The sequence below is a fragment of the Clupea harengus genome, unplaced genomic scaffold (genome assembly GCF_900700415.2).
Source record: "Clupea harengus unplaced genomic scaffold, Ch_v2.0.2, whole genome shotgun sequence".
Lineage (NCBI taxonomy): Eukaryota > Metazoa > Chordata > Actinopteri > Clupeiformes > Clupeidae > Clupea > Clupea harengus.
In genome coordinates, this window is record NW_024879624.1 from 112,288 (window position 1) to 125,000 (window position 12,713).

A 12,713-nucleotide genomic window follows, 5' to 3' on the forward strand; every position below is an offset into this window, starting at 1 on the left:
GATTTGACATCTAGACTGACAAATAAAACATTTTCTGAACTTTTAATTTGAAGATAAAACATTTTACAGTTCTTTACACTTTTCAAACACTCTTCACACAGTGTGCTTTACAGACAAACACCTGAGTACATCAATTAACCACCAAAACACTTCATACTTCATAACCTTTGGTGCAAAATGCACTAGAACCACTAACACACTTCATACTTCACCCAAAAGTGACTCATGCCATCATAACTATAGCATATGCTTGAAGTATCGCAAAATGCATATATTGTTGCTGTATATTGTAGTTTTGCATAGTTCAGTTGCATGGCAAAATAAATTAAAAATGTATATGACACCTCTTTTAGTACATATTGTAATATAAAACAAATACAGGAAATATGAAATTCAGCTAAGACAGCTGCTTTGCAGACTTTTTGTAATATAGTATACCACAGAAAAGTTTGCAGACATTTTCGACATCAAACTGCATCAGGCCTGTTTGTGTATATCACTCAATAGCTAAGTTGAATTAAAGGGTTAAAGTAACTTAATGTTTCTGTTAAGGTGAAGATGTGTGTTAAAGTAAAGTAGATAGAGTACAAGTGCTTAGACTGTAGAATATTATATACTACACTGTCAGCTAGAAGCATGCATTTACAGGTGACTGGAAGAGTTCATTAGCGCCCCCTGTGGGGAGGAAAAGCATAGACAGACATAAAGACAGTGGACATTTTAACCAGGTAGTGTAGTAGAAGAAAGACATAAAAGCAATGCAATCCAGTAACCCTGTACAAACAGCCAAATATGTTTTTACCCCCCAGAACACCTCCTTCCTAAGCTGCTGTCAACCTTGGGCCTGGGGGATCTTCATGGAGGGAAGCTCACACTCAGCTCAGTCCTGGAGATCAACAGTAATACAGTGTCTGACAAACCAGCACAAAGTCTGAAGCAGCTACCATGGACCTTCTTAAGGAAACTGATGATGTCCAATTTATATGCAAGAGATATCAAATGTGCACAAGACCAGCCAATGTATGATTATAGTTACACTGATGCTAATGATGATTTTGATGACATACATCCTCTAGATTTGATCACTGCTCTTTTCCACTGCTCAGATCCTTTCCTCCAGCAGGAAATGGTCTCCAAAATGTCCCTGTGCCAGTTTGCTGTTCCTTTGCTGTTGCCAAACTGTGACACACAGCAGAGCACTCTGATGCTGTGGGCCATGAGAGACCTGGTTAAAAAGTTCGGACTTCACTCTCTAGCAGGTGACAGGACATTTGTAGAGGGCAGGATCGTAGAAATGGACATCCCCATGGTGTCTTTTGTTAGACTAGGAGAGAGCAGTCTGCCCAAATCTCGAACTCTGAACAAGTTGTTCAGTAATCCTCATCAGCACAACGACACATTTGTTCACTGTGAAATGGAGTCTGGTGATGTGCCCAGGAGAATCTCAGATGGTCTGGTTGAAGTCAGCTGGTATCTACCCTGTGGGAACACAAACATTGACATGTTCACACAGCCAGTGGCCATAGCCAATCTGAGAGGAGATGGTAGGTTGTTTAAGACCCAGATGTCCTTCCTGTATGAGACCTCAGCTGCAGTTTTCATCTTCAGTGATGACCTAGAGGGAGACCTCAGCACTCTGAACAACAGAGAGAGCAGAGCTGAGCTGTTCCTGGTCACCAACTCTCAGAGTAAGACCTTCAACAAGGAGACACTCTGGGAGACGAATGTGATCATCAAGAGAAGGCAGAATGATGTAGAGTTTGTAAAGACTTTGCGTGGCCATGTGAAGGGTGTCATTGGAAAGAATCCACATAATATGAAAGTGGAAGACATGGCTGCTGTTGCTCGACGTGTTGGTATTGTGGTTGATGAGGACTGCACTGAGTGTACAAATGGCAGAACAAATGCTGAAGGCATCACGCAAAGCATTCTGGATGTTGTGGAATTCAAGAAAGACCAGTTGCCCTTACATGGTGAAATCTGGAAGAAAATCAGTCCAAATGAAAAGGACAGATGCAGAATGCGTCATGCAGGCAAAGACATAGTGAGTTACATGCGTTCACTCCAGACAAAAGAAGAAGCACTCAGAGAGAAACAGCCGCAGAGGGCTTTCTCAGAAGCCATGGGGAAATTCACTGCTGGAATCTCACAGTCAGGAACTCAGCGTCTCTACTTCCTGAAGTGGCTGAAGATTCAGCTGGACACCCTCTCTAGACATAACCTGTCCACACTGAGAGAGCAGTACAAAGTCTGCTGTGGAAACAAAACACAGAATAAGGAGGAGATTGCAGACTTGGATGAGCAAATCTCCAACTGCTCGTTGGGTCCTGAGCACTTCTTCCGTGAGCTGGGCCAGATTTATGAGTGTGCTTGCTCCCTTCCAGAAAACAACCCAGCCCGACAACAAGTCCAGCACCTACCTGCTCTGTGTGCTCAGATGCTGCTGGATGGGTTTCCAGTCGAGCTGGTTGATGGAGACGCATCAAACATCCCAATGAAGTGGATAAAAGAGGTCCTGACTCAGCTACATCAGCTGGTGGACACCAAGAGTAAGGTCCTGGTGTTGACTGTGTTGGGAGTGCAAAGCACTGGGAAGTCCACCCTTCTCAACACCATGTTTGGAGTGCAGTTTGCAGTCAGCAGTGGAAGATGCACCAGAGGAGCCTTCATGCTGCTGAATAAAGTCTCTGCGGAGCTCAGATTGGAGCTCAAGTGTGACTTCATCATGGTCATTGACACAGAGGGCTTAAAATCACATGAGCTGGCAGCATTGGAGACCAGCTACGAACACGACAACGAATTAGCAACGCTCGTCATAGGGCTCAGTGACATCACCATCATCAATATTGCCATGGAGAACTCCACAGAGATGAAGGACATTCTGCAGATTGTGGTCCACGCCTTTCTCAGAATGAAGGAGGTTGGGAAGAAGCCCAGATGTCTGTTTGTGCATCAGAACGTGTCAGACATGTCTGCTCATGACAGCAACATGAGAGACAGGAAGAAGCTGATGGAGCAGTTGAATGAGATGACCCGAGTGGCAGCTAAAATGGAGAAGAAATTAGCTTATTCAAAGTTCACTGATGTGATGGACTACAATCCTGACAAAGACAGCTACTACATCCCTGGACTTTGGCATGGAACTCCCCCAATGGCCCCAGTGAATGCAGGCTACAGTGAAGCTGTCTATGAACTCAAGAAGACTTTGATTGGGTCCTTACAAACATCTGATAACATCAGGAACAGTGCAACAGAGTTCCTCAGGTGGACTCAGAGTTTGTGGAATGCTGTGAAATTTGAGAAATTCATATTTCGTTTTAGGAACAGTTATGTGGCAGATGCATACACAGATTTATGCACTCAGTACAACACTTGGGAGTGCTCTTTCCAATCTGAGATGAACAACTGGCTCATAACCAAGGAAACAAAGGTATCCAATTTTGGAGTGACTGAAAAGAATGTCCAAATTAATCTTTTACGCACCAGGCTCAGAGAGTTGTTACACGAGGCATCAAAGAAGCTGAATGAAGAAGAGCAGACAATCCTGTCCAACCTTGATAAATACTTTAAGAAAAAGGACAGCAAAGTCCGTTTAGTAGAGAAATACAAACAGGACTTCCAAACAAGTGCCAACTCTCTCAGACAACAGATGGAAACGTCTATAAAACACTCTTTGGAGAAGGCTGTTGAAATCAGAGAGGGAATGGAAAAGGTGAAATAAAATCAAGGCTCAGCAAATGGATACAATTGAGAAAAAGGTCCGTGAGCTGCTGAAAGAGTGTAGAGAGAGAAAAGCAGATTTATCTGAGGATGGACTCACCACAGAATTTGAGAAAATGTGGAGAGGAATCATGTCTGAGCTATCTGCAGTAAATGTCAGTTTAGAAAATGGTCTTGATATTTTTTTTGCTCGGGGTGAGGTTTTTATTGTTTGTTTATTTTATTCATTATCATTAGCTTTTACCAAATCTGTTTTGGGACCCTTTAGGTTGAATGACCAACTTGATTATTCTGGTCTTTATTGTCTTTAAGATGTTCAATAATTAAATGTGTTTCCCTTCAGTACTCTTGGGGGATTTTGAGAAAATTGTTGACTTGGTTCAGTTGCTTGCAGTTAGTAGTTCAGTACCACACACTGCACATACATACACACACACACATGCACACACACACACACACGCACACGCACACGCACACACACACACACACACACACACACACACACACACACACACACACACACACTGCACTAAGTAGTTCAGTACCTGATTCTTTTCTCTTCTGTTCAAGTGGTTTCATCATGAAGTGAATAAATCACCTTTTAGACATTTTCACTTTTTTATGAAATTATCTTAATTTTGTTTTGAGGTCACTAGTGATTAGTTTGATTTATTATTGTTACGTTGTTATTATATTATCACGTTTTCAAATGGGTGAATTTGGATTTTTGTTTAGGTTGAGTGACCACCTTTCATTATGAAATTAATACATTTCTGATATAATCACAGCAATGGCTTTCAATCAACCCAATCTAATTCATGTTGTGTAATTGGCACCAAGTATGCATATTACCTTCATAGATACTAATGTGTTTCTTTATTCATTGTGTTTGGGGCTTACTATGGGATGGCAGTTTAACCATATGGTGTTGGGATAGCAGTTTAAGCGTGTTTCTAGCTAATGGAATGAGAGGTTTTTCATACATAACTCTTTGCTCTTTAAACTCTCCAGCTTTCTATTCCACTCCAGTCATATTACAAAGCTGATTAATCTGCAGTGGTGTATGATTTAATGACCCAGTTAACAAGCGTGTTCACTGACATGTATTCAATAAATGGCACAACAATCATATTTGTGTGATGACTATATTTTTCTTAGCTTTGTTTTGAATAGACAACATATGTGTGTGTTTCACTCTTACACAAATAGTAGCTGGCTGTTGAATGTGTAAGGCAGAAATGGATCTGGCCAGTGGAAAATCACAGATGGACTTTTTCCTCTAGTAAGGTGGGGCCTAGGTGTTTAGGTTTATGGTGCCCCCAACAAAACATTCCAGAGATGCACTGTCCCAACTATTTGATCTTTCCACCCCCTGCTGAGACTCTTATCTCAAACCTATTTGTCTGGTTCTCTCTCTGTGCTTTTCCATGCCGGGGTGAAACTAGGGGCAGAGGAATGAATGTAAGAGTGCTTAAGTGAGATATTGCATTGTAATATGATTTCTTTGTCATGTTTGGGTTCATTTTAATGGTCTCAGTCTGAGTAGGAAAATGGTCTCAGTTCTACAGCTGTATATAGTAATTAAAACATAGATATCAGAGACCTGATAATTCTGGTCTCTGTGAGAGTACAAAGGTATCTCTCTTTGGAGGGGGTCCACCCCAAATTTGGGTGAGAACTCCCTCCATTTTGGTTGTTAATGTGGTGATTCTCATCTTGAGAAACCTCTTATCTATGGGGGTAATTATTAGGCCAGATTCAGGACTAAAATGGATACTTAAGGGGAAGACAGTCAAAGAACTTGGAGCATTCTGACTCCAGATCTCCCTCACATCCGTGTGAGTAGCCACTTCTAAGCAGCCAGGTATGTTCATGTTCTCTGAGTGTTTGTATGTTTCATGTAGTGTTTTAAAAACTTATATTCTTCACTTTAGACTTGTTTGTGTAACTGGTAGTAGTCACTTGTACCTGACGTAATAAAATGGTAATTCTGACCCACTATGACCTCTTCTGAAATTCTTAACTGAGGATTATTCAGGTAACGGTGTTCCGGTAACGTCTGACTAGGATTTTGGTTACAGACCGAAAAGTGGACAACACGTTTCGAGGTTCCTGGCTAAAATCATCTGGGCTAGACATGCCGCAGTGAACTGTTAATCATATACTATAGAGATAGGACTGCTGCTCAGCCTCTGCACTGAATTCGAATTCATATTTGAGAGCGGACAAACAGTCATGGCGCTCTGTAACTGAACCACGTCGCTATAACAAGCTGAGATATGCACCTTAGCAGCACTGTAGGACCTCTGAGCACACACACACACACTCCTCACGGCTCCTCTCCACACACACACACACACACACACACACACACACACACACACACACACACACACACACACACACACACACACACACACACACACAGAACTAGATTACAGGTTATGACTGTGGAACTGCCTTATGGAATCAATCCTAAAATGACTCTATTCCTTTGAAACCAGTTAATAGTGAGTAAGAGAGGAAATTCAAATAGAGACCGATTTCAGGACAAGGACTACAACTACAAGGACTGAAAATGTGTGTTACAGATTTGTAGTCGAGGATGCAATGTTTAGTGTGAGCATGGCTTTGAAGATGATTTAATGTGTGTGTGTGTGTGTGTGTGTGTGTATGTGTGTGTATGTGTGTGTGTATGTGTGTGTGTATGTGTGTGTGTGTGTGTATCTATATGATGCAAACATTATAACATTATAACACACAACACACAGGAGTATACTATGGCCGCTAGATTAGTTCTGTAATTCTCAAATACTCGTCAGACTACTCATGAATGCATTTTGTGATTTACATATAAATGACTTACTCCATAAACACACAAATATCATTGCACACCATGTAAAACTTTAAAGGTTTTCTGATATACACACAAATATTTCTCATTTTAAATACAATATTTAATAGAAATTTGCAAAAATGAGTATTGAGATGCATTTGCTATTTACAGACAAACCTGCATTGACACACTGCTTATCATTTGTGAACTACACAGCATGTGTGTGTGTGTGTGTGTGTGTGTGTGTGTGTGTGTGTGTGTGTGTGTGTGTGTGTGTGTGTGTGTGTGTGTGTGTGAAGGACACACTGCTTATCATTTGTGAACTACACAGCATATGTGTTGGGGAGGAATAAAACACACAAGTCCAACAAAATAAAGTTTAAGGGTTCTTTATCTGATAAAATGGATTTAAGTTCAGTAGCTTCCAATTTGCTTCAGTACTAAAATAAAATAACAGCTAAATCATCACATGTACACAGGCCCCAAAAAGCTTCTCTCAAAACTGTGGCCAGAATTAGCAGTATATGAAAATAACTCAACAGTAACTCTCAGCGGTTTAAAATGGTAATACTGAGAGTAGACAAATACAACAAAAACATCACTAATACACCACTGACAACATTTAAAGCATGTATGCAATTTCATTTCCCAGCAAAATACATCAACTTCTGTTCACCTCATACTATTCACCCCATAGGCCAAAACTGAATTGCATTTTACAAACGTAAACTTAAATGTATCTGCATCCACGAAAGACGGGGCTAATTCACATGTGGCCAGAATCTACAAACATTCTTTCCCAAACTAACGCATCCATTCATATTTATGGAATACACATATAATGGCATTGCTATTACAGCGTGTCTAAGACAAAAGACAAATGTCCCACTTACAAACAATATTAGTGAAGATACACCAAATCTCCTTCACGTCAGCCACATTGATACACCAAATCTCCTTCACGCCAGCCACATTGTCTAAAGCACAGCATTCTAACTCCCGTCTCATTACCAAGAAATCACTACGAACCCAACAAGGAACTACACAATGATGTCACTGTAGTATGTGTGTGTGTGTGTGTGTGTGTAGATCTCTAAAATAATTGGATAGTGCTATGTGTGTGAGTAATATGATGAGTTGTGTGTGTCTAGGCCTTTAAAAAGTCAAATGATGTGTGTTTGTTGATCTCTAGATGAGATAGATGGTGTGTGTGTTTTGTGAGGGTCAGTAGATCTCTAAATCAGTTGGATGGTGTGTGTGTAGATCTCTAGATCAGTTGGATGATGTTGTGTGTGTGTGTGTGTGTGTGTGGATCACTAAATTAGTTGGATGGTGTTGTGTGTGTGTGTGTGTGTGTGTGTGTGTGTAGATCTCTAGATCAGTTGGATGGTGTTGTGTGTGTGTGTGTGTGTAGATCTCTAAATGAGTTGGATGATGGTGTGTATAGATCTCTAGATCATTTGGATGGTGTTGTGTGTGTGTGTTGGATAGTGTTGTGTTTGTGTGTGTATAGATCTCTAGATCATTTGGATAGTGTTGTGTGTGTGTGTGTGTGTTGGATGGTGTTGTGTGTGTATGTAGATCTCTAGATGAGTTGGATGGTGGTGTGTGTGTGTGTGTGTGTGTGTGTGTGTGTGTGTGTGTGTGTGAGTGTGTATGGATCTCTAGATGAGTTGGACGGTGTGTGCTGTGTGTGTGAGTGTGTGTAGATCTCTCGATGAGTTGGATGGTGTTGTGTGTGTGTGTGTGTGTGTGTAGATCTCTAGATGAGTTGGATGGTGTTGTGTTTGTGTGTGTGTGTGTGTGTAGATCTCTAGATGAGTTGGATGGTGTTTAGTCTCTGGCCCCCGGTGTAGATCTCTAAAAGAATCGGATAGTGCTATGTGTGTGAGTTACTGTATATAATGAGTTGTGTGTGTGTAGACCTTTGAAAGTCGAATGATGTGTGTGTGTTGATCTCTAGATGAGATAGATGGTGTTGTGTGTGTGTGTGTGTGTGTAGATCTCTAAATTAGTTGGATGATGGTGTGTATAGATCTCTAGATCATTTGGATGGTGTTGTGTGTGTGTGTGTTGGATGGTGTTGTGTTTATGTGTGTGTGTGTGTAGATATTTATATGAGTTGGATGGTGTTTTGTGTGTGCGCGAGTGAGTGTATGTGTGTGTGTGTGTGTGTATCTCTAGATGAGTTGGATGGTGTTGTGTTTGTGTGTGTGTGTGTGTGTGTAGATCTCTAGATGAGTTGGATGGTGTTGTGTGTGTGTGTGTGTTGTGTGTGTTTGTGTGTGTGTGTGTGTAGATCTCTAGATGAGTTGGATGGTGTGTGTGTGTGTGTGTGTGTGTGTAGATCTCTAGATGAGTTGGATGGTGTTGTGTGTGTGTGTGTGTTGTGTGTGTTTGTGTGTGTGTGTGTAGATCTCTAGATGAGTTGGATGGTGTTTAGTCTCTGGCCCCTGGTGTGGGGGGTGATGGTGTGTGTGTGTGTGTGTGTGTAGATCTCTAGATGAGCTGGATGGTGTTTAGTCTCTGGCCCCTGGTGTGTGTGTGTGTGTGTGTGTGGATCTCTAGATGAGTTGGATGGTGTTGTGTGTGTGTGTGTGTGTGTGGATCTCTAGATGAGTTGGATGGTGTTGTGTTTGTGTGTGTGTGTGTGGATCTCTAGATGAGTTGGGTGGTGTTGTGTGTGTGTGTGTGTGTGTAGATCTCTAGATGAGTTGGATGGTGTTGTGTTTGTGTGTGTGTGTGTGGATCTCTAGATGAGTTGGATGGTGGTGTGTGTGTAGATCTCTAGATGAGTTGGATGGTGTTTAGTCTCTGGCCCCTGGTGTGGGGGGGTGATGGTGGTGTGTGTGTGTGTGTGTGTGTGTGTGTGTGTGTAGATCTCTAGATGAGTTGGATGGTGTTTAGTCTCTGGCCCCTGGTGTGGGGGGGTGATGGTGGGGGGGGTGGCATCATGTAGCGGACTCTCTTCCAGATGCGTGAGGTGGGGGAGTTTGCTCCTCGCGCTCCCAACTCCCACCTGATGGGGGCGCTCTTCCTCAGCAGCAGCTGCAGGCCAGGGGGGGGCTGTGTGTGTGAGAGACTTTCTGACTGTGTGTGCGTTTGCCAGTGTGTGTGTGTGAGTTTCTGTAATTGTGTGTGTGTGTACAGGTGTGTGAGATTATCTGATTGTGTGTGTGTGCGCAGGTGAGTGTGTGTGAGATTTTGTGACTGTGTGTGTGTGTGCCCATCCTCCACCTGCACCACGATGACACTGATGGTTTCCTGTACCAGAGCACTGTGAACCCCCATCTGCCAATCAAATTCCTCCAGGGGCGGGGCCACCCCCTGACCCCCACACGACCCCACTGCTGTCATGACAACCAGCAGTCGCCGGCTGAGGCGCATGCACCGTTCCACCTGCTCTGCCTGGTCTGGTGATGTCACAGAGAGGGGCGGAGACAGAGAAAGACAAGCCAAACAATCATACATTAGAAAGAGGTAAAATGCAGCCGCTTTAAAGTTTGCCTTATTAAGCCCAGTGTACAGGTCAGGCACCAAAACATTTATATGGTTAATCTAGGCCTTTTGTGCAGCTTTTGCCTGCCTTGAACGAGCCCGCCAGCATTACTTAGCTAGCTAGCTCCATCAAGACAGGCAAAAGATACAACAGCAGAGCAGGCAATTCAGTCAGCGTTTATCAAACTGAAATATCACAGCCTCGTTACCTACAGAGATGCTAAACACTTTGATAGTTTGATAGCCGTAGCTGTTGGAAGAATGCACATTGAACTTCTCATCATCTAACACATGACATGGTCTGTACCCCTCACCCCCCTTCCAGACAGATTTAGTTGGTTTATGTCATTCTTGCCAAGTGACTTTAGTCACCTGATGTTAGACATTTATATTAGATATTAGACTAACACCTTTAAGAGCCAGTCGCTTCAGGAACATGTCGGACTACAGTTGAAGCTGACTAGACACACACACACACACACACACACACACCCACACACACACACACACACACACACACACGACACACACACACACACGACACACACACACACACACACACACACACACACACACACACACACTCACTCAGGTAGGTCGTCTCTGCCGTGGATGAAGAGTTTGTATCCGCACTGATCTTCCAGAACCGCAGGCAGAGTGATAGTGATATTGTGATACAAGCATGAAATTTGGCATAAACATTCTTCTGGGTCATCTCTTTAACTTTAGAATGGGGGCCATCCAAAAATCCAATATGGCGGTCATTTTTCAAGATGGCCGCCAAATCATCAAGTCATAACTATATTTCTTGCATATTTGGGGAAATATTTCACCAATTTCGATAGATAGATAAATATGTTTTTGTTATTTTGTCATTTTTATGTTGTCTTTTTGTTATTTTTCTTTTATTTGTCATTTATGTTGTTTTTTTATCGATTTTTACAAGCGATTACTTGGCTAGAATAAGTCTGAAAATGTAATTGTTTCAGTGTCAAGTCAAAAGAAACTTCATTAGGCCTCAAACGTCTCAGTGACATTCACAGCTGCACAAGGCTGTACAAGACAGAGTCAGACGAAAACATTTGCACCTGCCATTAGTACAGCTGTTTTTGCATGAGCATTTTGGCCAATTCCTGGCAACTTGCAGCAATTGGTGGAAGTGTTGTCCAGTTCACCAACCACCTTTGTCCTTGCAGTTTCCATCCCCATTCTGCAGGACTTGGTAAAACTGGTTGAGTGACAGTTGCTTGGCCCCAGACAGCACCTGCTTGGTAGGCTGCACGTTTAATGTGTTCCTCGAGGGCTGCACTTGTTGGTGGTATGGCATCATATGGCCTTTGCTTGCGGGCGAACAGATGCAGTCGTGCATCATTCACAGATGTGACTGCACTTGATCAGTCATACATTATGACCACAAATCTCTCCAGCATTTTGGAGGTCATCATCATCAACCGTTGTGGGCCAGTGACTGAGCTTGGTAAATGTCCCTGACACTTCATCACACACATTCCATGTTTGCCACACAGATTTCTTAGCCTTGCCACGGAATGCAGACACAACGTCACACCCAGGGCTGTAGTGGAGGGTAAACGCACGTAAACGCCGTTTACGCACCTCTGGAATTTTGGAAATAGCGTTTACGCACCTCTAAATATTGTTTACCCACCTGTAAGTGGCGTTTGCGCACCTCAAAGTTCCCTGCACCTTGTGTTCTTCCGTTGGAATAATCAGAAATAAATTTGGTGTCATTTTAAAACACCTAAAACTACATTTCATATTGTTGAACCTATGAACGCTGTAGTCTGAATAATTTTCATCTGCGCTGTATTATGGTCTGTGACCCTCCAATCAGTGCCTTGCGACACCAATCAGGAACCAGGAAGTATGTAAACACCTGCCTGCCTACCTGTTCGGAATGGATTAATTAGCCATGGATATCAGGCGAATTTTGAAGAGACCATCGAGTGCTCCCACTCCTACAGATGCCTGCAAATGGCCTCAAGTACAAAGTAAGACTGAAGAAGATCAATTCACGTTTTTAAACGTTGTTTTGTATCGCACAACATCGCATTAAGACAGGGACAAACGCTATTGATAACGTGCTTTCAAATACAATGATGCAGGTAACAAGCCAGCCTTCCCGGTTCCATCTAAATAGGCCTAATAAAACGTAAGTTCTTCCAGCAATTGAAGATGCATGAGTAATTATCCTCACGCATATTGCTGCAGATTAGGCTAATTCATTGAAAATTGTAGACAGATTCTTTGCAAGCCAGTTCGACATTGCTAGGTGAAATGTTTTAGCTTAGCTATAGAATCTTCCATTTTCGCGGTCAAGGTCAAATATAAGTGTAGAAGAAGAGCAACGGCAGAACCATGCATAAACCCGACCGGTGGGCTCTCGCACGGCCCCTTCAAAGAGGCAGAGGTACTGTTTGTCTCCCCTCCGTGTTTTTTTTCACTGCGGTTTTATGTCAGATCAGCAAGACTAAATAGGCTCTACGCATGCGCTCAACCCAGTTTGTGAGGGATTGCACAATCTGAGATGAGGCACAGCTCCTCGCTGCCTCACCGTTTCGCTGCCTCCTGAATGGCCCGCCACTCACAAAGTTCAATCCAACACAGTATGTGAAGTCCTGGCTGGTGAAGCACAGGGGAG

The 12,713-nt window shown here is 42.7% G+C and overlaps 1 protein-coding gene across 1 annotated transcript; it reads left to right on the forward strand.

The window, feature by feature from the left end:
* Positions 1 to 1,138: 1,138 nt before the first annotated feature.
* On the forward strand, positions 1,139 to 3,721 carry LOC122129292 (up-regulator of cell proliferation-like). Its single transcript, XM_042704307.1, has one exon. The coding sequence runs from the start codon at positions 1,139 to 1,141 to the stop codon at positions 3,719 to 3,721; it is 2,583 nt and encodes an 860-aa protein (XP_042560241.1).
* The last annotated feature ends 8,992 nt before the right edge of the window (positions 3,722 to 12,713 follow it).